This window comes from Phalacrocorax aristotelis, chromosome 11, assembly GCF_949628215.1.
Source record: "Phalacrocorax aristotelis chromosome 11, bGulAri2.1, whole genome shotgun sequence".
Taxonomy (NCBI): Eukaryota; Metazoa; Chordata; class Aves; order Suliformes; family Phalacrocoracidae; genus Phalacrocorax; species Phalacrocorax aristotelis.
Genome location: NC_134286.1, coordinates 16201459 through 16227600, shown reverse-complemented (window position 1 = coordinate 16227600; position 26142 = coordinate 16201459). Strand labels below are relative to the sequence as shown.

Genomic DNA, 26142 nt, shown 5'->3' with positions numbered 1-26142 from the left:
GCTGCTCGGTCAGACTCTGTTCCTGATAAGGCTTGCCCTTGTGCACGTGGACAAGAGCAATTGTTACTTTTTTTTTTTGGTCAGCATTGTGCCATTGATGAGAGCAGAGCTAGCGTGCAGGCATCTGGTTTCATAGTACTTCTCTGACGCTGGGTATAGCCCTTGGGTCTGTAGCATGGTGCTGAGACACAATGGCTTTTGTGTGCAGCACTGGCTTTCATCTGCGGTGAATTACATCATGTCCGTAATAACTGGCTCAGGCTGTGTACACTGTTAGTTTATTTTCCATTCTACTGTAACAGATAACAGTAAACTTAAACTTGTGCCAAGCTGTTTGATAACCACCAGAAATCCTGTTTCTTACTATTTCAATACAGTGAGATAAAGTATATTCAAGATGTTGTGTCTTTCATTTTTGAACCTGAAAGATAGTGTAGTAAATATTATTCTTACATGCCTGAAGAGCCAGGTGTACTAATCTGGTAAGAAATCGTTGGAGAGTCAACTGACAGTGTCTTTCATGTCAGAGTACAGGAGCTGGCTTGATCTCCTGATGCCTTTTGCTGATGTTGGCAGTCGGAGGGATGCCAGGCAAATAGTCCTAGCTCCTCTGACTAAGGCTGAAGGCACAGCTAGTGCTGGTTGTCTGTGCTGCAAGCACCACATCATGTAGGTAACAGCAAAGATCCAGCCACCATCTGACCAAGGCCAGGGTTTGTATTTCATCTCTGTAAAGAGTCTTCAGATAGTGATTCTGCTGTGGTTAAGGAGAACCTATCGTTTCCTTCAGAATTCAAACTCTGAAGACTCTGAAGTATGCTTTTTGCTCTTCTTGTATGTGAAGCAATCAAAATAAAAAGTAATTTCTTCCATTTTGCATCTTCTGAGCATGTCAGCTGGGGCTTTCTATAGCTGCGGAAAGGGTGTGTGATGGGTTACTGCTGAGGTATTTTGAACAGTTCTTGTGTGACTGCATTATCTGAAGACTTCTCTGCAAGATCATGCAAGCTCTTTAAAAATAAAATTCTTCATCCTGTAGTAGTTCTCTGGCAGAACTTGCTCAGCTGTAGCAGAATGCCTGCAGCCTTTAATCTGTTAATGCGTCCTTCATTTCTCAGTCCTTTTAAAGCATTCAAAGAAAACAGTTCCTTGTTGTCTGCTGAATTGGTGTTTAATTCCTTCATAAAACAAAAAGGATATCATTTAAAAAAAAAAAAACAGATAAATTATGAATTTTATTCTGACTCATTCTGCCATGGTGATATTAAACAACTTCCAATCAGCTAGCCATGGCTAGACTGTCAGAAAACCCCTTCTACTCAGGGAAAGATAATGTTTAACTTTCAGATAGAATTACTGTACTGTTTCCTTTCCTTCCCTTCCCACTCCAGTGACTTCTGTGAAACTGTTTCTCTTTGATATTAAAAAACCAGTTGAATACTAAGGAAAATTTAGTGTTAGTTGGATAATAGGTTAAAATATATGGTGAAGTCACCAAGGTGAAGAGCTCCAGAGTGGAGGATCGTGCCAGGGGACCATTCTTAAAGTAGCAAAAGCACAGGGAGAGAGAGGCTACCCCAGCCCTCCCCAGGGCGGGGAGGCGTGAGCTCCTGGCGAGTGGCAGCTCTGACTTGGCATGGGCCTGGACACGGGTGACGGTGGCCAAAGCCCCTCGCATGCAGGAGCAGCCCCCAGGGAGCGTGAGGAGCAGGGTGTACCAACAGGGCGTGGTGCGGCTGTTCGCATGGCAGCTTGGCGGTTCGTGCAGGCAGGGCACAGTCCCCCTTCCTGGCTCTAAAGGGTGACTCAGCTAGTGGCCGTCGCGCTCCAGGACTTGCCCAAAAGCCATTGCCAGAAGGAATGTGATGACCCAGACAGAGCCCCACACAACCATGCAGCTGCCCAGGCCTCCAGCTGCAAGGGGTGCCTGAGCGTATGGGAGGGCAGCAGGGACAGCAGCTGCAGTGTGTCCAGGGGAATGATGTACTCAGCCTGGTGGCAGAGCTGAGGGGAGGGAGTGGAAAGGTTAAGGAGCATCAGGAAGTGTGAGAGGGAGATAAATTGGTGGAGCTGTACCCTGCCATCCCTGGGCCAAGGTGGCGGATGGAGGCTCCACAAGGAAAAAAGGGGCCCCTACCCTCTTGCCACTGAACAGAAGGAGGGGACCTAAGCGATGGGGGGAATGGAAACAGGTCCCTGCTTGAGGAGATGGGTGAATCCCCTCTGGGCCTCCCTCACCTTCCCAGCTGCCCTTACACAACTGATACGGGGCTCTGGAACTTGAGGGCCAGGCAAATGAGGATGTAGGTGAAGGTCCATCCAGGGGGGTGCCTAGGGAGGGTCAGTCAGCCCCACGCATTATCACCGCCTCTGTTAAGAAGAAAAGGATGGTAACTGTTGTAGGTGATTCCCTTCTGAGGGGGACAGAGGACCTAATATGCCAACCAGACCCACCCTACAGGGAAGCCTGCTGCCTCCCTGGGGCCCGGGGCAGACATGTCACTAGGAAACTCCTTGGTCTGGTGCAGACCTCTGATTACTGCCTGCTGGTGGTTGTGCAGGTGGGCAGCGATAAGGTTGCAGAGGGAAGCCCAAAAGCGATCAAAAGGGACTTTGGGACACTGGGGTGATGGGTTGAAGGATCAGGAGCACAGGCAGTGTTTTGCCTCAGTCCTTTCAGTGGCTGGGAAGAATAATACTGAAAGGAACAGGAAAACTCACCTGATTAACACATGGCTCAGAGGCTGGTGTCACTGGATTTTGATCATGGGGAGGTTTATATGGCACCAGGCATGCTGGCAGCAGATTGAGTTCAGCTGTCTCAAAGGGGGAAAAGGATTCTTGCTCATGTGTTGGTGGGGCTCATCAAGAGGGCTTTAAACTAGGTTCACAGAGGGGGAAGGGGATATAGCCAGGCCTGCTAGAGAGGAGCCTAGGGGTGCCATACCAAGGCTGGGTGTGAAATGGACAGCCCAACTCAAGTGCATCTGTGCCAATGCAGACAGCATGGGCAACAAATACAAGGACCTGGAAGCCATTGTGCAGCGGGATAGCTATGACTTAGCCGCCATCACAGAGACATGGTGGGATGACTCTTACGACTAGAGTGCTGCAATGGATGGCTATAAGCTCTTCAGAAGAGATGGGCAAGGAAGGTGAGGCAGTGGGGTGGCTCTGTATGTTAAGGGAGTGTTTGATTGCATAGAGCTCAGTGATTGTGATGATAAGGTTGAGTGCTTATAGGTAAGGATGAGGGGAAAGGCCAACAAGGCAGATATCCTGCTGGGGGTCTATTATAGACCACCCAACCACGATGAAGAGGTAGGTGAAGCATTCTACAAGCAGCTGGCAGAACTCTCACAATCGGTTGCCCTTGTACTTGTGGGGGACTTCAATTTACCAGATGTCTGCTGGAAATACAACATAGCAGAGAGGAAACAGTCCAGGAGGTTCCTGGAGTGTGTGGAAGATAGCATCCTGACGCAGCTGATAAGTGAGCCTACCAGGGGAAGTGCCTCGCTTGACCTCCTGTTCACAAACAGAGAAGGACTGGTGGGAGATGTGGCGGTTGGAGGCCATCTTGGGCTTAGCGACCATGAAATTAGAGTTCTCAATTCTTGGTGAAGTAAGGAGGCGGGTCAGCAAAACCACTGTCATGGACTGCCGAAGGGCACACTTTGGCCTGTTCAGGGCACTGGTTGGGAGAGTCCTTTGGGAGGCAGTCCTGAAGGGCAAAGGGGTCCAGGAAGGCTGGGCGTTCTTCAAGAAGGAAGTCTTGAAGGTGCAGGAGCAGGCTGTCCCTGTGTGGTATAAAATGAACCAGCGGGGAAGACAACTGGCCTAGGTGAACAGGGAGCTTTTGCTGAGACTCAGGGAAAAAAAGGAGAGTTTAACACTTCTGGAAGAGGCCTGCAACTCAAGGACAGTACAGGGATCTCGTTAGGTCTTGCAGAGAGAATCTGGTGATTTTGGTGACAGGCAAAAGCCCAGATAGAGCTCAATCTGGCCACTATTGTAAGGGCTAACAAATTTTTTTTACAAATATGTTAACAAAAAGTGAGCCAAGGAGAATATCCTCTATTGGATGCAGAGGGGAACAATGCCACTGAGGATGAGGAGAGGCCTGAGGTACTTAACGCCGTCTTTGCCTCAGACTTTAACAGGCAGACCAGTTATCCCCAGGGTATTCAGCTCCCTGAGCTGGAAGGCAGGGATGGATCACAGAATAAACCCCCCATACCCAGGAGGAAGCAGTTTACAACCTGCTGTGACACCTGGACGCTCACAAGTCTGTGGGGCCGGATGGGATCCACCTGAGAGTACTGAGGGAGCCAGTGGAGGAGCTCGCCAAGCCACTCTCCATCATTTATGAGCAGCCCTGGTTAACACAGGAGGTCCCAGATGACCGGAGGCTTGCTGATGTGATGCCCATCTACAAGAACGGCCGGAAGGAGGATCTGGGGAACTACAGGCCTGTCAGCTTGACCTCGGTACCAGGGAAGATTATGGAGTGGTTCATCCTTAGTGAGCTCACCAGGCAAGGGCAGGACAACCAGGGGATCAGGCTCAGCCAGCATGGCTTCATGAAAGGCAGGTCCTGCTTGACCAACCTGATCTCCTTCTATGACCAGGTGACCTGCCTAGTGGGATGAGGGAAAGGCTGTGGATGTTGTCTACCTGCACTTTAGCAAAGCCTTTGACACTGGCTCCCACAGCATCCTCTTAGACAAGTTGGAGGTCTATGGCTTAGACAGGTGTACACTTTGGGCAAAAAAAATGGCTGGATGACTGAGCCCAGAGAGCTGTGGTGAATGTAGCTAAATCCAGTTGGTGGCCGGTCATGAGAAGTGTTCACTGGGGCTCAGTTTTGGGGCCCATCTTGTTTAATATAATCTATATAATATATAGATGTTTAATATAATCAATAATCTACATGAGGAGACTTAGTGCACCCTCAGATAAGTTTGCAGATGACACCAGGTTGGGTGGGAGTGTTGATCTCCATGAGGGTAGGAAGGCTCTACAGATGGATCTGGACAGGCTGGATTGATGGGCTGAGGCCAATTGTATGAGGTTAACAAGGCCAAGTGCCGGGTCCTGCACTTGGGTCACAACAACCCCATGCAATGCTACAGGCTTGGGGAAGAGCGGCTGGAAAGCTGCATGGTGGAGAAGGCCCTGGGGGTGTTGGTTGACAGCTGTCTGAACATGAGGCAGCAGCATGCCCAGGTGGCCAAGGAGGCCAACAGCATCCTGGCTTGTATCAGGAATAGCATGACCAGCAGGAGCAGGGCAGGGATCGTGCCCCCATGCTCGGCCCTGGTGAGGCTGCACCTCAAATCATGTGTTGAGTTTTGGGCCCCTCAGTACAAGAAGGACATTGAGGTGCTGGAGCGTGTCCAGAGAAGGGCAACAAAGCTGGTGGAGGGTCTGGAGAGCAGGTCTGATGAGGAGCAGCTGAGGGAGCTGGGGTTGTTTAGTCTGGAGAAGAGGAGGCTGAGGGGAGACCTTACCGCTCTCTACAACTACCTCAAAGGAGGCTGTAGTGAGGTGGGTGTTGGTATCTTGTCCCAAGTCACTAGTGATAGTACAAGAGGAAATGGCCTGAAGATGCTCCAGGAGGTTTAGATTGGATACTGGGAAACTTTTTTTTACTGAAAGAGTGGTCGGGCATTGGAACAGGCTGCCCAGAGAGGTGGTGGAGTCACCCTCCCTGGAGGTTTTCAAAATATACGTAGACGTGGCACTTCAGGACATGGTTTAGGAGGCCTGGGGGTGTTGGGTTGGCAGTTGGACTTGATGATCCTAGAGGTCTTTTCCAACCTTAATGATTCTATGACTCTCTTCTGTGATTCTACATTGTTGAAATGGATTGCTGATGCCACTAAGACCAAAGACTGTTTATGGGTATGCCTGAGTGAAGTGTTTGGTAAGCCACGGGGTGTGCTGTGCTGGCTCTCGGGGAGAGAAAGCTGCGGCTGTGCCATGGCAGATGTGTGGGTTGCACAAGGCACTGTCTGTACAAAGTGAAATAATACTGGCAAAACTCTGGGTGCTTAATTTCACCCTGATTAATGATGATGCAGAGCTTTGGACATCAGAAGGGGGGGGGAATTATGGGATCTGAAATGTTAGAGCACATGTGTTGCATGCTAGCTTTTTCCTTGTTCTGAAATAACTTGCCTACTTATCATGTTTAATACCTTCTTTCTTAAAAATGCCTATAAAACTATTGACGACTTCAAGTGTTTTCACCTATGTTGTATCTGGGTCCGCTCCCAAAGGGGAAAGGGTCCCATCGTGGTGTTTTACTGTCTGTTCTTGGTAAAGGTGATAGAGACATCAGAGGAGTTTGGATTTTGCTATCTGAGGAAATAAAGATCTATAGAACTTTCCCCAGGTTACACTGAGGCCTTTAAGCTGAAATAAAAGGGTCTTTCATGACTTAAGTGAAGCTGAATTTGGTTGGTTTGAATCAAGTTTCAACAATGCAAGACAGTTCCAATGCCTGAATGAGCTGAGAAACCAATTTTAAGTGAGGCTGGAGGAGCTGACTTAGAGCTGGAGTTCCTGAGTTGGCTTCCATGACATGCAAAGCTGTCAAACAGCTGGGAGTTAATTATTCACTTTGCTATGGCCTCACAGGAGTTGGAAAAACATACACAGCATTTGTCAGTGTTGCCTCAGAGTATTGCGCAGAGAAAACGTTAAACATTTCTCTTAGACTGAATTAATGGACTCTCTGGTGTTAGGTGGGGTATCAAAGCCAGTGGTAGAGGAAGGGAAAGTGTGCAGAGATGGCAGGTTTCATAACTGAATTTTTTACTTAAGTTTTGAAGGCACATTTTCTGTCAGGTGCTGGGCTGCACCAGAGAAGAGCATACAGCTGGAAAGCTGGTGTTGTGTTTAGGGGTCTGAGCCAGTTCGGTTTTCTTGGTTTTGAAACTCAAGTGGTGAATAAGAAACATGGTATTACAATAAAGATTCCTTAAAATCAAACACTGAAAAACGTTTCCTTAAAACTAAACTTGTTTTCTGGCAGTTAATTAGCTGGGGAACTGAAATGTGGCCTTCATAACTTGAGGGGGTTTTGCTATCCCAACAGATTTAAATTACTGGAGGTGTTCTCTGTCCTCCCCTTTCCAGCTTGTGCTTCAGTTTTATTAAACGCACAATGCAAAAGCTACGTTAAGCTTAAGATAGGGGCAAAGTTTTTTGGTTGTTGTTGTTGGTTTGTGTGTTTTGTTGTTTTTTTTCTAAGATTTGGAAGAAAAGGCAAAGATCTGAAAGTGCAACAGCTTCAAACTGGTTGGAGCTCTGAGGAAGAGCAGCATGCACAAAGAGGACCCTTTTGTCCTCTGGAGTCAGCTGCTGTGTGTGGAGTGGTTTCAACTTGTAGGAACCTGCACTGGTGTCCAGGAAGCAGAATTTACCTTGAAAAACACACTGCTATAGCAACACCCTGCTCCCCTCAGGGGAAGATTTGCTTACCAAAGCTGTCTTGGAAGGGATAGTTGCTGAGAAAGCAGCAATGGGTGAAGCTTAGGCAGTGCCCTATTCTTGTTCTGATGTTCTCATGCAGTGAGTAGCTCAGCTGCAAGGCTGGAGATGCAGGACACTAGGGATAAATTGTAATTATGGTTAAGGTAGCATTTAAGTTTCATCCCAGGTGAAATCTGCCTGTTATGTTTACACATATAGCTAGCAGCTGTGCTCTTGGAGGGCTGATGGGCCCTGCTTGTGCTCCCCTGTAGTACAGGCTTCAAATCAAGACCACGAGCAACCTCGGTGTCACCCTTGCAGAGTCTCTTGTGGGCAGAACCTTCCTGTAAGTCTGCACGCTGTGGCTGTAGTCTCTGGGCTTTTAAGTCTTACTCTGCTGTATTTACTCCACCTGGAGCGCTAGTATAGTTCCCCTCCAATGTTTTATTTTCTCCTTCTCTATTATAGAAAGGCTTTAATAGTAGTGAGTTTTGGGGGCTGGGGAGGAAGCCTTCAGTCATGTAGCCTCTAATTACTGCAAAACCTGGTGCATTCCTTAATCTCTGAATCTCCTTGACACTTTGAACTCCAGACCACCTGGAAGCTGTACTGTAACTACCTGAAAGGTTGGACAACTTCAACAGGTCCCAAAAGAGGAGTGGGAAAGGAGTGCTCATTACTGGATATTAATAATCAGTATCTAAGGAAAACCAGCTCCCTTTTTATTAAAAAAAAATAATCCCTGTTACACCTAGAGAAACCTGATCATAGTGTTTCTGGAAGTTGTAATTGTACTTATAATATGCCTGGGAAGGAAGTAGTTCCTCTAAGCTGCTAAGGCTTCTCATTCCTTCACTTGCATGGGGGAAGAAGGACAAAAATTAGGCAAGTCTGAAAATCCCACCTCCTGTGGGAATCAGCTTGCAGCTTTGTTCACCCTGGACACGCTGTGACAGCTCTTCCAAGCTGCTTCTGTGAGGAGGGGGTTTATGATGATAGCTCTGTGAGATGTGGAGACCTCGGAGGCATCAACGCTGTGCTCCAGCATGGATCTGCAATGCAAGTGTTGCCTTGATGTATGCCATGGAGTCCCACCACACTTAGCAATGGCACACAGGGGCCTACTCCTCTGGCACATAGTCATATGTGATGGCTCAGAATGCTACAGTTCTGCTTATCCTGTACACCGTGTACACTTAATCTAAATCAGATAAGCAATGCTTTGGCATACCTTGTTTTTGAAGCAGGGGATTTGGTTGGCCTCAAGATCTAATCCTTGCCTAGATGTGCTTTAATGCATGAACAGATTGTGGGTTTTAGCTAAAAATGACTGCTTTGAAGGCACTGATTAGATTACATTGCAGTCTGCGAAATATTGTGGGGTGACAGTTCTCCAGGACCCACAACTTGCTTGGTTCAAAATAGACTTATCTGTAGCACACAAAGAGTAGCACTGGATTACAGTAATCCCCTTCATGAATGTGAAAAAGCAGGTGTTTACTGTGCAAAAGTTAATAGTCCCAGTTCTGTGAACCTCTTGCACATCGCGTTTCTCTGCTGGATTGCCAAACCTGTAACTTCATGTTTACAGGGAAGAGACGTGTAATGGCAGCACAAGTGAAGTTTTTGCAGGGCAGACTTTAATATAGGTATTTATATGGGTATGCATAGATGCAGCTCTATTCTGCATCTAAGTAAACCTGATACAGGAAGGTAAAACTTTAATCCCAGTCATGCACTCTCTCTGTGTGCCAACTGTGCTTGTGTCCCAGCTCTTCCTCCAGCCCAACAAACCATTGTAGTTCTTGTGCTTAGTCTGTGCCAACCTGTAGCTGCAAAACAGCGTCCTTCAGATTTTGACCGGTGTGCTGCCCTATGATTTGGGAGGTACCTTCTGCAAAACTCCACATCTACAGAGGCAGATTGTATTTGTCTAGACTGGAATAACTTTCCCTGTCCAATTTCACAGGAGATGAGAGAGGGGCTGGCAAATGTTTAAACAGGTCTTGCTTCTGTTTAGTAATGAGCCTATTATTAACTAAACAGGCAGCAGCTTAATCTCACCTTCTAATGTCCCTTAAAAACTGTTACAGGAAGCTTTACCTGAACCACAAAAGCTGATGCCTGGGCAAGGAACTTGGGTGTCTGTGAGTCTTTTGCCATGTACAACTAACTGACTTTCTTCCTGCTTTTCTGGAGTTTGGGGTGGGGGGAAGCTGACAGTTCAGGGCAGCTGCTATGCTTGAGACACCTCTGCAGATGTGCACTCAAATAGCTCATTTCCATTAAGATGCCCAAACACTGTCAAGAGCCCCTGTCTAGTTTGGTGGTTTCCATGCCACAGTAATATGTTTCAGTACCTGTCATGATGGGACTCATCTAGCAGCTCAGGGAGTGTTGGGTGGGGGTGATTCTAGCTGATTCTAGTCCAGAAGCACAGCAGTAGTCCTAAACATGGATTCTGGACTTCTGTCTTAACTTCAGGCTAATAAGACATCATTGAATCTCTTGGCAGGTGAAGGAGGCCTTGTTTCCTGCCAGGTTTCACCTGGTGAATGGTAGGTGATGCCCCCATGACAGGCCCCATGTGATGGTGCCAGAGCCTTGTTTAGTCCCTGTCCAAAAGGACATCCTGAAGTGACTAAACTCCTGTGCTAGTGATGGCCAGAAATTAGGGTGGTTTCTGGATTCTTTTCCCCTGTTGGCACAAGGCATTTAGTTAAATTCATGTGATGTCAAGTTAGCTCACCTGTACTTGCCTTTAGAAATTAATTGTTGGTCCTAAGAGCTTGCATTACAAAATACTGAAGATGGATGCTGATGTATGTCAGTGGCAGTTTGCTCCAAGGCTGGGGTGGGGTTGGGGGGTGGGGGGAAACAGTGCAGATTGCTGATGGAAATAACAGCGCTCTCACTTGTGTTCCAGTGTCAAAGCCACCAGCTGACCACTTGTGTGTTTATCTAAAGCAGAGCTGAAACTGTGAGAGAAATCTCTGGGGGGAAAAGTGTCAGGATAAACAATCTGTCATCTAATGACATCCTGGTGAACTGATTAGCCTGAAACTTAAATGGAACATTTTTTTCTTTAAGGGTAAAACTTGTTCACAGCTGGTGTCTTAGTAGCTGAAGTGGTTTTGCAGGCTGATGGTGACATTTCATTAACAGGAATCCCTACACTATGTCTCGCATTGCGCATAACCACAAGCTATATTTGACTAGTGAGACATGCAGAAGGCGAATAAGGCAGAATGAGCTTTTTTGCTTTTTTTGGCAGGCTTTTTATTTTCTTGTTGTCACAGCCTGTTCTTCCACATTTTCTTCCATGTTTATGAAAGTCTCGGCTTCTGACTTGACCCACGCTTAATTCTTTACTTGGTCCTAACACCTGATTCCAGCTCATTTTATAACTGAGGTATAAGCCCCAGTTCATCAGAAACAACAGTAGTTGCAGTGTGGCTGACTTCCCCACACCTTCTCTGTGTGATGTTCTTCTCATTACAGGAGGTTTCTGAATAAAAGATGAGTTTAGTCACACTGAGCAGAGTTGCTAGACATCATGCTTGGCCATCTTGGATCAAAGGCATTACTTGCACAAGCTGGAAAACTAATAAGCGCTTTCTCAAATGAGAGCCTTTGCGGTTTAACACCAATTCTAGGGTTTTTGATAGCTGAATGTTTGGTAAGGTTTCTTTTAATGGAGGGGAAAAAAAAATGGTCTTCCTGTTAAAAAGTGTTTGGCTGGGAGGTTAGCTAAAAATAGCACTTCTGTAATAGCCTTTTATTCCTTCATCATGCAATATCAATATTAATGTTGTGCAGCTGATGTTTCAATGCAGTGAGATTCCTGACTGGCTAGTCGTCTTTTGTATTTAGTTTAGAGGCCAGTGACAATTTACTCATCTCCCTCTCTCCTTTTTTTTTTTTTTCTTTTCCCCTCCTAAATGCCTCTATGTTTTATTGGGACTGCCTGACGTTCCTGCAAACAGTATCAAGTGTCCTCAAGCACTTGCTTGTCACCAAAATGAAAGCAGCTTTGTTCTGGTCTGTATTTGGTGACCAGAGTTGCTTGAAGTGTCATCTTACCATAAAACCATTGATTCCTCTGATGACTTGTCATGATGTGCAACTGAGTAAACAAAATCTGTTGTTAAAATCTGGATGGAGGGTGCCATCTGCCACCAACTGTTTAAAAGCCAAGCACACTTCAATATTTGCTTCCCTCTGAATTTGCATTAGAAACCCACAACAACATTTATAGTTCAACCGAATTTCACTCAAATGTTTCTTGATTGCTTCTGAAAATACAGAAGTAAAGGCTGATCTATGGCTTTGCTCAGTGTCTGGGGAAGTACTCAGCAGTACTGTCAATTAAGAAAAGAGGTGTTAAGAAGTAGCAGCAGAGCAGGGAGGGAGTCAGATCCCTTACAGGAAGGGTCCCTAAGCCACCTGCTGTGTACCTGGCATCCCTGAGCTCCTGGAGATACCGCAATCCTTAGTGACCTCACTCTGTATAGGATTTGTTTTTAACTTCATGTAGTTCAAAGGCATGTTAAAACATAAATTGCCAAAGTGTTGAGTCTAAAATAACGACAATGTGTGTCCTATATAGGAGTGAGGAGTGCGATGGAGAGGAGCGAAATCTAAATGTGGTTCACTTATGTAGCTCATAAGTAATCAGACATACCTTTCAGCTGAACAAGCACATGGAGATGACACTCTAGCAGCTCATGTTGAATCTGCAAATGCTAGTTAGAAATTCAGTCTGTTCTTTAGCACTTGAGTCGGAACATCTAAAACAATGATTTATATCACACCTGAGAACTGAGCATGGATTCCCCTTTCCTTTGCAGGTGCTGAAAGCATCGTTGCAATTATGATTAGCAACCTGAAAGGCATGGAGATCTTACACCGGATTGAGAGTGGCATGAAAGTGTCTATGGTTATTGAAGTGGGGAAAAAGCATGGTCCTTGGATGAATCAGTACTCCATCTTCTTCATCTCAGTCTCATTTTTCATTGTCACGGCAGCAACCATGGGCTACTTTATTTTTTATTCTGCTCGGAGACTCAGGATCACAAGGGCTCAGTCCAAGAATCAGGTGAGTTTGTGCATGCCCTTGGTTTTTTGTTTTGCTATATATATACACACACACACCCCTGAGCCTCCATGCTGTGGATCTTGTGGGCAAAATACTGGCTGGGAACCAAAATTACTGAATTTGTTCATTCCACAGGAAGGAGTGTGATCCTCAAAATGCTAAGAGATACCTTGAAACAGCTTTAAAACTTTCCAAAGAAACTGCAGAAGTAAACTGTCTGGAAAAAGCAAATGATCATGTTTAGCTAACTTTGTCACAAATTTTACTCCCTGAGCTGCAGTGCAGGTGTAACGCTGATGTATTGGAGGCGGTGAGAGCTAAACTGCTTATAGCTGACCCTCACACTTCCCACGTAGTACTGTCTATGTGCTAGCTGTGATGTGAGACATGACTGCAAATGTGTCTGCAAAATGGTGCATGCCTCTGGCCAGCTCTCTATAGACCACCAGTTGGGAAACTGCTGCTCACTGGAAGCTGCTTTCTGACTGAAAGCCTTCTGAGAATTGCAGTGAGAGGCTCAATTACAAGTTGGAAAAAACAGCAGTGTTAAAATGTGTTCTTTTTAAACCCCAGGCAGGGAGTTGCTCGAGAGTTAAGTTTCCAAGTAACTCTTTTCTCTGCAACAATCTGATGAGCTGATAGGACTAGTACTTACAGCTTTGTCTTCAGTGTGATCAGACCTGCTTTATACCTGCTACTTCAGGGCTTAAGCAAAAGCCTTAGAAGTGAGAAAGTCCTGGTATCCCATCTGTCAAAGGTGATGGGCAGGAACAGGATCTTGCAAAGGAGACCATTGGTATTTGCAGTGCTTCTTGCAGGAGCTCCCTGAACTCTGAAAGAGGTGGTGGTACAGAGCTCTCTCCTACAGATAGCAATAACACGAGCATCTTTTCTCTATCTGGGTTCAGAGTATGTGAATTATCTCTGGGTCAGTGGTTAGATAGTTAAAGAAGTGCCATTGCAGAAGACCTGCCCTACTGAGCTTCCCGGCTGCCTTGAAGATTTTGGGCCCCTTGAGCAAGGTCCTTCTGAAATAAGCTGATGAAGCCAGAAGTTGGACACAGGTGTTGAAATTCAGGCCAGTTTCAAGCTTCTGTAACATTTTAAGGCTGGCTTCTTTAAAACGTTAACATGAACCATTGTTGTTCTTGGCAGGCAGAAAGACTAGCTAGGGTGTCTGACAGCAATGTTCCCAGAGTTGAATGCTGGGTTCTCTCTAGTAATCAGAGTCTAGTGAAACCTAACTCAATCCAGTTTGTGTTCTGAAATCCTGTTGTTTAAGTGTAATCTTGTGGACGATGGCCAGCTGGCCATATCCGTACTGGGACTAGAGAGCTAACAGTGAGCTGAAACTGTATTTGTGCCTCACCTAAGCTGTATCTGCCTTAGCTTCTGGACTAGACCTCCTCTAAGTGCTTTGTTTCAGCCCATTTGCATGTTCTGTTGTTATGCCACACCTGGAAGTGGTGTGAGGACACAATAAGGGAATAGTTTGAAAGAACAGTATTGTAAGTTGTCAACTGCCTGTGAGATGTAGCACTGCCACTCCTGGATGTCCTCTGGAGTCTCTGTAGTAGCGATCATGAGGGATGACATGGAGCTCTGTAACTTGATGCTGACGTCTGTGGACAGAGATGCACACTGTCTCCTGCCAATGAATTCTCTTTCATTCCCTGCCATCTACCCTAGTATGAGAACTCTGTTCAATACTAAACAAACCTGGGCAGGAAAAACTGGGTGCCCTAGAAGCTGGTCTCCAAAAGACACTGTTTATCAAATCACATGAAAATTTTCCTTCCTTTGAAGGTATTTAACAGAGCAGTTGTGGCAGTCCAGCTCTATTCTGAGCTATCAGGCTTTCCACAAGCTACAAATGTTATTAATGCTTCAGTGGTAGACAGTACTGGGAAAATCCAGTCTGCTTAGCTAGCACCTTCACAGACTGTTTGTATCTTGGGCTCTGTGTGCATGAGGACTTTACTGTAGACTGAAGAAATAACATTGATAAATGACATGCCAGTTCTGTGTGGTTTCAGCTGAACTGAAATTAAGGAGCCTTAAAAAGTGCTTTATAAAGTATAAGACTAGAAGAAAGTTTCTCTGCTACTGGGGGTAAAAATGTACAGTTTCATAAAAGTGAAACTCAAGACAATCAAGAATTGTTTTCAATTGCTTTTATACCCTGGTATCAAAAACTGACCTCACAATGATTAGATAAGCAAAGAATAACAAGGAAGTTCTTGTTAGTGAAAGTGGACTATAAAAGGTGATGCTACAGTGTTCCCTGTTAGCTAGCTGAGTGGCTTTTCAGTGTACAGCTAAAGTTTGAGACTTGCAAGTGCTTTGGCTCCATGAAATACTGAATATTAGTCAAACAACTTACCAGCTTGCATGCTACATGAGGAGCTTTCCTCACATCGTTCAGCCCTTTGGAAACTTGGATTGCCTGGACATCAGTCTGGTGTTTGGTGGAGTAAAGGAGTGCGTTTGGTGTCCTTTATTGCATGGATGTCGAAGGGTTATACATTCTTTTGGGGGGGTGTCTTTAGGAAACAGTCCAGTGTGTTGATAGTTAAGTATTACTAATCTTCCCTCTTTTACAGTGAACTGCTGTTCTGAATGCATCCCTTTACCCAGTGTTACTACTTTTCAAAGTATCTGTCTGCTTTTTTACTTTCCCTGTGGGATTATATTGCTATTGTGAGGAGTCTTTTAAAGTGTCAGTCTACCGCTTGAACAAAAACAAACACTTTTGAATTGCTCTGAGTGCTATGATGAGCAATTGTGATATGTGATAATGATGCTATTCAGGTACATGAACATAAAAAAGACAAGCTGAAGATTTGGCTTGTTCTTGTGGACTGAGCCACAGCCCCAGGAGAGCCCTTGCCCTGGACTGAAAAGGGTGATGAAGATTGAGTCCCACTTGCTTACTAAGGGGTAGAACGGAAAGAGGGGAGACCATTTTCTAGATGCTTTCTCTTCTACAAAGGCTTCTTGAAAACAAGAGCCTGGCTAGATACGTGTTTCATTTGTGCATGGGACTAGTAGTAACCCCTGCTTGAACTGGATGGCTTCCAGGTATTATTATATTGGCAAGATGTTCTTCCTTTTCTTTTGGCTTGAGAAATATCTTCAGACTTCAGTGCTTTCTGAGGCAATCTCTTGTTTTATAGACAGTCAGGCTGTTGAGTACCTTTAACTTTGCTGTTTGCCAGTACAGTTTCTGCACTTGGTATGACTGCTTGCTTCTTCTGGTGAAGGCCCTTTTTCTGGATGGTTTGATCACATAACCCAGGTTTTAAACATGTTCTCCTCCACAGACTTTTCCTGAAGGCAGCAGCTGTCTCTCACTCAGCTTGAGCAGGAATTGCATACAAGTCTGTAATGTAAAACTGTGCAAAGGGTTTCTCTAAAAAGTTGAGTGACTATTGAGAAGAGCCCGTCATGTTGTCTTGTGGTCCAAGCGAAAACATAAGTTTAGTAGAACATCTGTCCTAACTGTGAATTAAAATAGAGTAGCTTTTTCCTCATGAGCCAGCTAGCTAAACTGTTTACAAGCTGCTAGTTTTTATCTGAATGCATATTTTCTTCTGGGCTTGAAATTGAAGTCCTGACCTCTGTGATCTCTTACTGCATCGTGAGGCCTGTGAGCAAGAAGGTGGAAAAACAAGGTAAGTGTGGTAGGTGGCTTGTGACCTTTCTAGTCAGTGGAGAACTGGCAAATTCAGTTCCTCAGCATCTTAACCTTTCTTAATAATGCAAAAGAGCCAGTGATGTTATCTGTGGCTTGGTTTCTAATTTAAGCTCAAGTCTTCACCACTGTTGATTTCATAAAGATTAGATGTTGCAGCTGAGAAATTACCTAATTAATGGCTTTGGAGGAGGTGAGTTGCTCAACTTGCCACGAAAACAGTTTTGAATTGTGGAAAGTAGCTACCTGTGGGGAAGAACTTCCTTAGCTTACAGGGGAAAAGCCGGAGTTCCTAACAGCCATATAGCTTGCCAGTCTGCATTGCCATGACCGTGCTCGCAGGGTGCCAGGAAGGCATCCATAGAGAGAAAGGGTTGGAGATTGGCAGCATTGGACTAGGGAGAACTGAGGAGCTGGGACCTGACCTGTTTTGTAGTATCCTGATTCTTTTTTTTTTCTTGCCTCAACTTAGCTATTTTTTCTAGACTTGCTGGCTTGCGGCTTTTAGACTTTTAACATTATTAACATTTAATGTTTTGCTTGAAAAACTTGGCTTCACAAAATGCTTTGACATTCCAAGCTCGAGTATCCTGGATCTCCTGGTAGGCTATTCAGTAAAAAGCTTCCGCTTGCAACTTTTCTCCATCCCCCCGGAGGGGTGTTCTGCTGTACTTATCAAAAATCAATGTTAAAGGTGACTTTGCCATTGGTGCATTTAATGAAGAGCAATTAAACTTGTGCCCAGGCAAAACTTAAAATACTGTTTCAGTAAATTATTAACAATACAGCCAGTTGGGTCCTGTCTGATATGCTTGGCCTGACATTAGGTGTGTAGATTAGATACTGTGTGAGGGAGTATATTCCTAGAAAGTTTAGTTTTCAATTAATACTAAGTAGTGGTGACAGATAGTTCTGGCTACATATGAGAAATGCTACTTTTGCTGCATTTCTGCTCTGTTGATGTTACCACATTTGCTGCTAAAACTTTGGGGGGCCTCAGTGTTTCCCGAGATGAGTATGTGGCTGCTTCTTTGTGGCTTCAGTCTGAAACATTGACAAGGGGAACATCATTCTAAAGTTAGCCTTAAGTGACATACAGAAACATATTGATATCTTCAGCAGAAGAACTTTACAAGCTTCAAAGAAAACTTGACTAGTTCTTGTTCCTAAAAAGTATACCTGAAAGCTTGTTTGCATCCTTTACCTTTGGATTGTATGTGTCTCTTTGGCTGTTAATAGCTATCAACTATTAAATTCATAAGTGTGCACTTTGCTATATCTTAGGACCCCAAAACTATGCTGCCATACAAATAGGTCATTTTGCACCAAAACTGTTTGACAGGGTTCCAGAGGACCACATAAAATCAACTTGTTTGCTATTAACTGCTTCAGCACTGGGAGTCTTATGCAGACTTGAATTACCAAGTCTCACTGAGTTTGTTAGGTGTCAGCAGCAGCCCTCAACCCACTTGTTCCTTCTGTACGTGTGCCACCAGCAACGCACCTTCATCCCAGGAAAGGTTCTTGTAACTGAGCTAAAATGTATAAGGGGAAGTAATGGTGGGAAGCTAACAGCACAGGGTTAGTGAGTGTCCTGAGCAGCTGAATTGGGAAGAGGATTTTTGCTTAGCTGCAAAACTTGACTCTAGTTTGTCCCCAAGGTAAGTGCTGTGTTGGGACAGCACTGCCAGAGCTGCCTGATATTGCCTCAGGACATAAGTGCCCTGGGAATGGAGAGGACAGTCATTCTTTGTGCTAGTGGAACAGCACCAACCTGCAGCCTTTAAACAGAGATGTTGGCTTCTGTGCTAGTTAAACGCTTTGCAGTGACAGCCTGACAGCAACAGTTGCCAGGCAAGCTGGGCTTCTGCTGTGTGCTCATCTCTGCCCTGCTATCCTGGGAGCAGCAAGCAAATTATTTCACGAAGGGGAATGCTTCCTCCTCTTCTTTCATTAAAGCTGCCCTGTAATCCACCTGGGGCTGGTCATTTGATTTGTGTCACAGGGAGGGGGAGCAATAGCTCTGAGTCCCCCTTTTTTCTTTTTTTTTTATTTTGTTTTGATTCCTTTGTGCATGCTACTTTGAACCAATATTGAGATAAAACTGCATTCCCCCACTTGACAGGAGCAGTCAGTGCTAGGAGGCTCCTGAGCCGTTTGCACATGCTGTAAAGCAGTTGTGGCAGAGGACTGGTTCAGGGTGTGTTGGTGGTAGCTGAGCTGACTGGTAAAGAATCTCACCTTTCATCAGGATGTGAGTTTCTGGCAGGAAGTTGTCATAAAGTGAATAGTTAAAACTATGGACTGTTGGATTCAACGTTCCATGTTAGTCTTCTGCACCAAGTCAATTTGAAGGCTTCTGTTTGTTTTGGCTAGGTCTAATCTGATCAAGGTATTATCTTACATATTCTCAAAGAAACTCTTTAAGTTCCTGTGCTTTGTGAAAAGGTTAGGTAAAAACAAAGCATATGCAAATGTCTTGTCTGGATGTAATCCAGAGTCAATAACCACATCAGTATGTCCCGAAACTGTTGTCTCTAAATAGCATGGTCATGCTTACTTGCCTTGTTTTGGTAACATCTGGGTTATAAAACTGATGCCTGCGTGCAGTAGGCACCTTGGTAGGTATTAGTAACTACCACTTAAGAGAAAAATGACTGTGACTAACCAGGACGGCTTTCTGTTACAGCGACAACTGAAGGCCAGGGCTAAGAAGGCCATTGAACAGTTACAGCTGCGCACCCTGAAGCAAGGGGACAAGGTATGACTGATCCTATAATTCCCTGAGCGTTATGGCACACCCTTCGCACAGAACCCTGAGAGTGGTCCTTAGTACTGGAGTGGGGCTGCAGAAGTCTCTCTGAGCCTGTAACTGTCTGTTGCAGGGATGGTTCATCTTTCAGACCAAGCCCTTCTCTGGGGTGCAAGACTTTCCAATTTGCACATTCTCATAAATCAGATTATTTTTTTAGCTGCTGGCTTGTAGTCTTGATGAGGTGAGAGGTCCTAATTTGCTGGCATAGATGCTTAAAGGTAAACTAGTATATCTAATCATCTGCCCTGGCTGCTATTTTTGTAACTAAAACTGGAGGTAGCAGTTTCTAAACCTCTACAGTAGTGCCTCAAATAAACCAGTGATGGTTTGCAACTGGACTTCTAAACCATGGGATTAAACTTCTAATGCTTCTGTTAAAGTGTCAGTTTGACTGAGTAATCCACACAATGTGTTTTATATAAAAGATTATGTACTGGAGCTATCCTAGATTACTTTACCTTAGATGCCTTTGTCTGCAGGAAATCTGTCTGTAGTTCAAAGGAAGCTTGTAAAAGTCTGTTAACACTGTAAATTCATTTCACTGCTTTAGGAAACTGGTCCTGATGGAGATAGCTGTGTTGTGTGCATTGAGCCGTACAAGCCAAACGAAGTAGTGCGTGTTCTGACTTGCAAGTAAGTTGTCTTCCAAACTGCCCCTTAATCCACAATCTGGAAGCATGCCTCTTACTGGTTGTTCCTTCTGCTGTGTTAACAAAGCTGATCAAATTTTAATGAAGCCATTACACAGCAAGAATTCTCGAGTCTCTGTGAAACAATGCTTTTAACAACAGGAACTGTGTAAATACACATTCATAGTGTGCCCCAACGGCTTGTGTTCATAACTTCCCCTGTTGACAGATACAACTTGGCAAATGACAGTACCTCTAGCGGGGATGCCGGTGCTTTTTAAAGACTTCCTCCTTTGCTGGTGTATAAGAATGTTACCTCTAAATTGCAGATAACTGGCAAAACTATGCCCATTTCTTGTTACTCAGTGTACTGATTACTGGTTGGCTGATAGGAGACTGGACTTCTCATTACTTCACTATAAACCCTGCTAATCTTCATATGAACTTGCCAAAAAAAAAAAAGCATGATTTACTCGGTTGAGGGGAGTAACTTCTGAACGTATTCTTTGTATGCAAATTTGCTGCATTATGCTTTGCTCTGAGACTATTTTCACATACATTTGTGATGTTGCATTCCTCTTTGGCCCAAGTGTAGCTCTAAGAGGCACTAGCTTAAGATGACTGCGTGTACTTGATAATCTTCACCAGTGGTGATCTCTGCCAGTATGAACAATATTAAACTCTCTCTCACATGAGTTAAACTGATGTTTACTGCGAGAACATACTTGATGTTGGAGGTTGACCTCAGTGTTGCACTGAGACCCTACTTGCTGAAAGCATTTAACTATATCCATGAAAGAAACAAGCCATCAAATGCTGCTGTGAGTCACATCAGTGGTAGCTAAGTATCTGGGATGTGTGTATTTGCAGAAGGCATTCTTGTCCAGATAGTTAAACTGAAGGCATTTATAGTAGCAGAGGTACACAAGACCAGTATTAAGTCCAAGGACTTAAAATAGTCATGCATCAAGGAAGTTTCAGGTTGTGCTCTAGACATTATGTTGGTGCAGCTGGAAGGCGGTGCTGGTTACGTGGACTGAATTGGAGAATCCTGGTGTCATACTGGGGCATAGAATACTGAGCACTAGATGCAGTGATCTCTGCACTTGTTTCATAATAGAGTTCTGATTAATATTGAGCAGTGCCTGTCTGCCTTGCTATTTCTATTCAGGCTGAGGGAACAGGCAGATTACACGATTTCAAGTCATCCTCCTAAAACTGTGGCCTAATTCAGACCCATTGTGGAACTGTCTTCATAGAAGCACACATTTGCATCTGTAATGGCTGAAATATTTACTTTCTTGAGTACACAGCCTGCCAGATATCCCCTTGGAATACACAGTGACTGCATAGACAAAGTAAATGTGTGGGAGTATAGTTTATCTTTAGGGCACAACTCCATGAGTTTATCTTTCTATGTAGTTTTAACAGAAACAAGTGCTGTTTAGTCCTCTGCATCTGCGTGACAGAAGTTAACCTTAAAGCTAAGGTTGAGAGGTCAATATTTGTATTAATTATCAGCTGGGTATGTATTGTACGCAGGTTGGTTTGGTTTTTTCTAAAAGCTTAAGGCTGATGTAGCAAAGATGATAATGCTGAGTTCTAGAAAGTTGTATAAAGATACTAATGAACATAAGCCAGCTGCAGGTTGAAAGATTGACTATCCATAACTTTTAACTGAAACTTGTGGCAAAATAAGGTAATCCATTCTAGAATGAATAAATTCTCAGTGTTCCTAAATAAGCCTTCATGGCTGTCACATAAACAGTTTTCCAGGTGTGAAGCCTAACTATTGGTTATCTTCTTCCACCAGCCATCTCTTCCACAAGAACTGTATTGACCCCTGGCTTCTGGAACACAGGACATGCCCGATGTGCAAATGTAACATACTCAAAGCTTTGGGTTTTGAGGTAAGCCAGTAGTCTGTCTTAGTCCCAGGTGCCGTTATCAGTATTACACTAGTGTAGTAATCACACATTGGGTTATTTCATGCTACCTCTAGAGTGCAGGTGATAAGCACAGGCGTAGCCATGTCGGTGGTGAGATGCTGCAGGGCTAATTGCTGTGTCTCCTTTAGCAAAGCCTGCAGCTGACCTGATCTGACTTGGTGTCATCTAAAGCCTTGGGCAGGATGTCAACCAAAACTGATTGTAATGCGTGACTGAAGAATTGCTCTTAGCTCTTGCACTTGCAGCTAAGGGTGTTTCTCAAAGCTTTAGGCAGACTTTGACAACTCATACTGTCCCCGAAACCAGCCTCTATTCAGTTACTAAGTACCCAGTGTTCTTGAAAAGTGACTGTGTTAGCATGAATGGCTTTCCTGGAGCCACATGACTTCCTAGGATACATAAAGAATTCCTGATGTGTTCTGCAACTGCTCATAGTGGCAGGTGTCAGGGGAAGATGCTGTTGCCAATGCCTGACACTGCCTGGACCAGCTAAAATGTATACCAGAGTTTGCCTGGGGGGAGGGAGATCTGCACTGAGTAGAAGGAAGAATCTGTTTTCCTGGTACTGGGCAGTACCAGGGAAGAGCTGGCCAAAGAATGCAGAAGCTGCATCTGAACTTCCTGCTCAGTTAGGCAGTAACTGCTTTTCACCTATGATGCTGGAGGTTAACAGCAGCTTTTTTTAATGTCAATTTTTTTTTCTTGGTAAAAGTTCACTAGTGCCTGCAAGGACTGGAGTCTAGTGTCCTGGAAAGATGCAGCCTCCTACAAACCATTTCCTCTTTTTTTAAATGAAGGTGGATACAGAAGAAGGGGTCGAGTCTGTGCAAGCCGCAGTATCCAGTGGGACACCAAATGTCTCTACAGTTAATGAAGAGGATAATCGTAGTGAAACAGCATCATCTGGATATGCTTCTGTACAAGGAGGAGACGAATCTGTTCTGGAGGAACATGCACAATCAGAAAGTATGTCTGCTGTTTCATCTGTCTTTCTAGATTGCATTGCACTTTGTTGCTTATGCTGTGAATTATGGGGGTTTGCCTTAACGTCTCACAGCACCTGAATACCTTGTTTTTCAGGGTAAATTTAATCTTCCCTTTTGTTTTGGTATTTGGCTCTGATACTTGGTCTTTGTGTTCAAACGAAACACAACTTCAATGTGAATTAAATTGAAGTCTATGAAAAGAGTAGTTGAAAATCAGAGGCTTACTACATAAAGGCCAAAATGATTTTTCTGATGTCCCTCATCTTGCTGTCTCTTTGGAGATTTCATTTGGATGGATGAGTATCTGCCACCAAATCTGTCTGCATTAAGTAGTTAATTACTTACAGAGAACTTTTGGGAGTCAGTCCTCCTCTAGCTTAGATGATGCAAAACAGAAATGACAAATACTTCAATTGAATTTCAGACTTTGCCAGGGCTGAGTCATCCTTGAACACTCTCAGAATTTTAATTCAAAAAGATAATCAGCTTTTCCAAATACCTTATATTTTTGAACAAGAGTAGACTAATTGAAAATGTCTTTTTAGTGCTCAACTTTGCCACACATGCTGAGTGTTCCCGTTGATTTTTAAAAATTGAAAGGTTCCAGGTAAACAAACAAAAGTAACTGTCCCCTGGATTGTGGAATGGCCTTGGGAAGAAGACTAAGTGGGGAAGTGTTTAGAGGTGAAAGGGATGCTCTGGCTGTGTCTGCTTAGATTTCTTGGGGGAAGCCTAGCTGTTAGGAAAGTGTGGGATTTGCTGCCTGCCACTTGTCGACCATGACGCTCCAGTGAGTGACATGTATGGGAGTGCCCTGTTTGGCCACTCCAGTAGAGCAAGAGGACACTTGCTATAAGCTAAACAGCAGAAGTTGGAGTTGCATCTCTATAAGCAACTGAAGTGATGCTAGATTAGTTATATGGCTCAGGCCCTCATGTATTTTCATTTTGAGTGGCAAGGACGCACACTAAAGTCAGCCTAACAAGGTTAGTCTGCAGGGAGAAGGCCTTCCTCTCAGAATGAGCCTATGTCCCACAGTTTATCCTGAACCTAGTCTCTGGAGGTTTCTCCTGATGCCTGTCTGCAGCAGCCCTAAAGTTATGAGAATTGCCATTTGCCTTGTAGTTGGATTTTGAAGCCTCACTGCCTTCTGCCGCTTGAGCACACAACCTAGGCTTGCTCAGCACTAGTAAGAAGCGAACTCCAGAGCTGAGTGGATACCTCTAGAAACAACAGGTAGCATCAAGAATGGGCTTGCAAACTAACGAGTGGTAGTTGGAGCATGGCCTTGGATTTCCCACTCTGCAAGAAAAGTGCTGGAAAAAGACTACTGCAGTGGGCTTGTGGAAATAAAGCAAGCATGGTTTGCTTTAAAGTAAAGCTTGCCTATGACACTTCTTAATGTCTCCTCTCGGTTTTGTTCTGGACAGATGATGACATGCATCTTGTATACAATGAATCCCAACCCTCAGCTGTGAATGTCCTTCCACACGTTGACAACCCAAGTTTTGAGGCAGACGAAGCGCAAGTTCACGAAGTCAGGTCATAAGAATGTGCCCAGCAACATGGAGTAAGCGTACAGCCATCGTGTGTGTACCAAACATTGCAAGACTGTAGCAGAAAAATATTGCCTTGGCAATGCTGAGATCAAAGACTTGTTCAAATCATAATTGTATGGTTTGCCATTCTTAAAACTGCATCTTCCATGTGGAATTTAGTTTTAGCACTCTTCAGATAAAGCTGTCTTAAATAAAAGCATCAATTCTAACACTATACCAGAAGTTCCATCTTCAGCAAAGCTTCTCTTCAGTGTTTGAACCATTTAAATACGGAGAAGATTCTTTGTTGTAGTTCTCTTTACTGGGAATTGTTTTGACTTGGGTTTTCTTGTTTATTGTTTTAATTCAAGTGGATTTTCATTGTAAACACAGATTATGATCTGGTCTAAAACTTCTTTACCAGACAGAGTTTAGTTTAAAGAAAGACTGTATTGAATATTTCAGTGCACTAATTTGATAGGAGAAAGTACAAACTAATGCCTGTCAAACTGGAGTTTGCCCGCAGTGTCTTTGGTTCTCTAGTAAACTGATTTATTCTCTACCTCTCAACTCCAACCTGCCAACCACACATTCCTAAAGGGGAGAAAGAGAGCTTCAAGTTGACAGGCCAAATCTGACTTGCACAATACTGTAAAGGGAACAATTGCATGAGCTTTTCAAAACTGTTAATAATTAGACAGTCTGAAATATCCTCCATGATTTTTGGAGTTATAACCATCTCTAGCACCAGCAATACGTATGCCAGGGTCCTGGCTTTGTGAGAGTCTGTGGTGACTTCAGGAAGACTGAACTAAAGATGACAAGATAGATTCTTCGTGTTTTGTTCAGAAAATGACCCAGCCTCTGAAAAATGTTGGGACTATAGCTGTGCATTGTCTTGCCTGTGTGCTAAACCTGCAGGGAGAGTTGATGTCCTGTAAACAGAACAGATGACTGGAGAAGTTGTCTGCCGTCTGTGTGGAGTTGAACTGGGGTCGAGGAGGAACACTGGGTGCCTCCACAGGAAGGGTAGGGCCTTGTCCAGCGAAGGTAACTACAGACATCTTACAGATGCACTTTATTTTGTTTTTATCTCTGTATCTATAGCTTGTTTCTAATGTTAGCAGAGCTTTGTCTTAAAGCCCACAATAAAGTCCTATTGAATCTGGAGGGGAAAAGCGATGCATTTTCTTATCTATAGTACAATTAAAATTGTTGTAAATATTTCATGATTTGTATTGAATTTGAATATGAAAATGTAAATAAAACTATATTTTCATGACCCTGACTTGACATTAAATGTTGATTACCAGCTCTTACTTGGAAACAGATGCTGAATCTGCCTCATTCAGTTTTGGGAGGCCAAGAAGCCAGCAGTACTCGCTCAAACTAATACGAATAAGGAATGCTAATTATGTGCAGGGTGCAATTGTTACATGGATTGAAATTGCATTGAGGCTTAAGCCTAGTAGCTGTACTCTGTATAAAAGAAAAAACCAAGCACCTTCGGGTGTGCTCACTGAGCTGCTTGATATACCTCTGAACTGTTCTTCTAGGCATGTTTGGCACAAAGCGGTCTTACGTGAACTCTTCAGATCAGACAGGTTGCATCTCACTTCCCTCTGTCAGGTTGCTCGCCATCCCTCCCTTACTCAAAAGCTTATGCCTGCTTTGTAAGTCAAAGCATTTTTAGAAACAATTAAATGCCCTTTGTTATCTACTAAACTATTAGATGTAGTAAAAAAGTTGCTCCCCAGGCCTATTTGGTAGGAGTGAGGCTTGTGCTTCTTAGCTCAGTTCCAAGTCTAGTCTAGGAAGCATTGGTTGGTTATGGGCTCCAGTTGCAAAGCTGAGTCTAATCAGACTTCACTCTGAAGCTGTAATTTGCTGTGATCACCTTTCTAGTCTACATCTAAAATCAGAGCAGAGAAAGGAACAGCCAAGCATGTAA

General features: G+C 44.2%; 1 protein-coding gene across 2 annotated transcripts in view; it reads left to right on the top strand.

Annotated features, from left to right (window-relative positions):
- The window catches only part of RNF128 (ring finger protein 128), a 42099-nt gene extending 16626 nt beyond the window's left edge, over positions 1-25473 (top strand). For both annotated transcript variants that reach the window (XM_075107072.1, XM_075107071.1), the window contains exons 2-7: positions 12333-12580; positions 18964-19035; positions 19640-19722; positions 21532-21628; positions 22465-22633; positions 24084-25473. In XM_075107072.1, coding sequence (XP_074963173.1) covers positions 12333-12580; positions 18964-19035; positions 19640-19722; positions 21532-21628; positions 22465-22633; positions 24084-24202 — 788 coding nt within the window. In that variant the 3' untranslated portion in view covers positions 24203-25473. The remainder of the gene's footprint in view (positions 1-12332; positions 12581-18963; positions 19036-19639; positions 19723-21531; positions 21629-22464; positions 22634-24083) is intronic.
- The last annotated feature ends 669 nt before the right edge of the window (positions 25474-26142 follow it).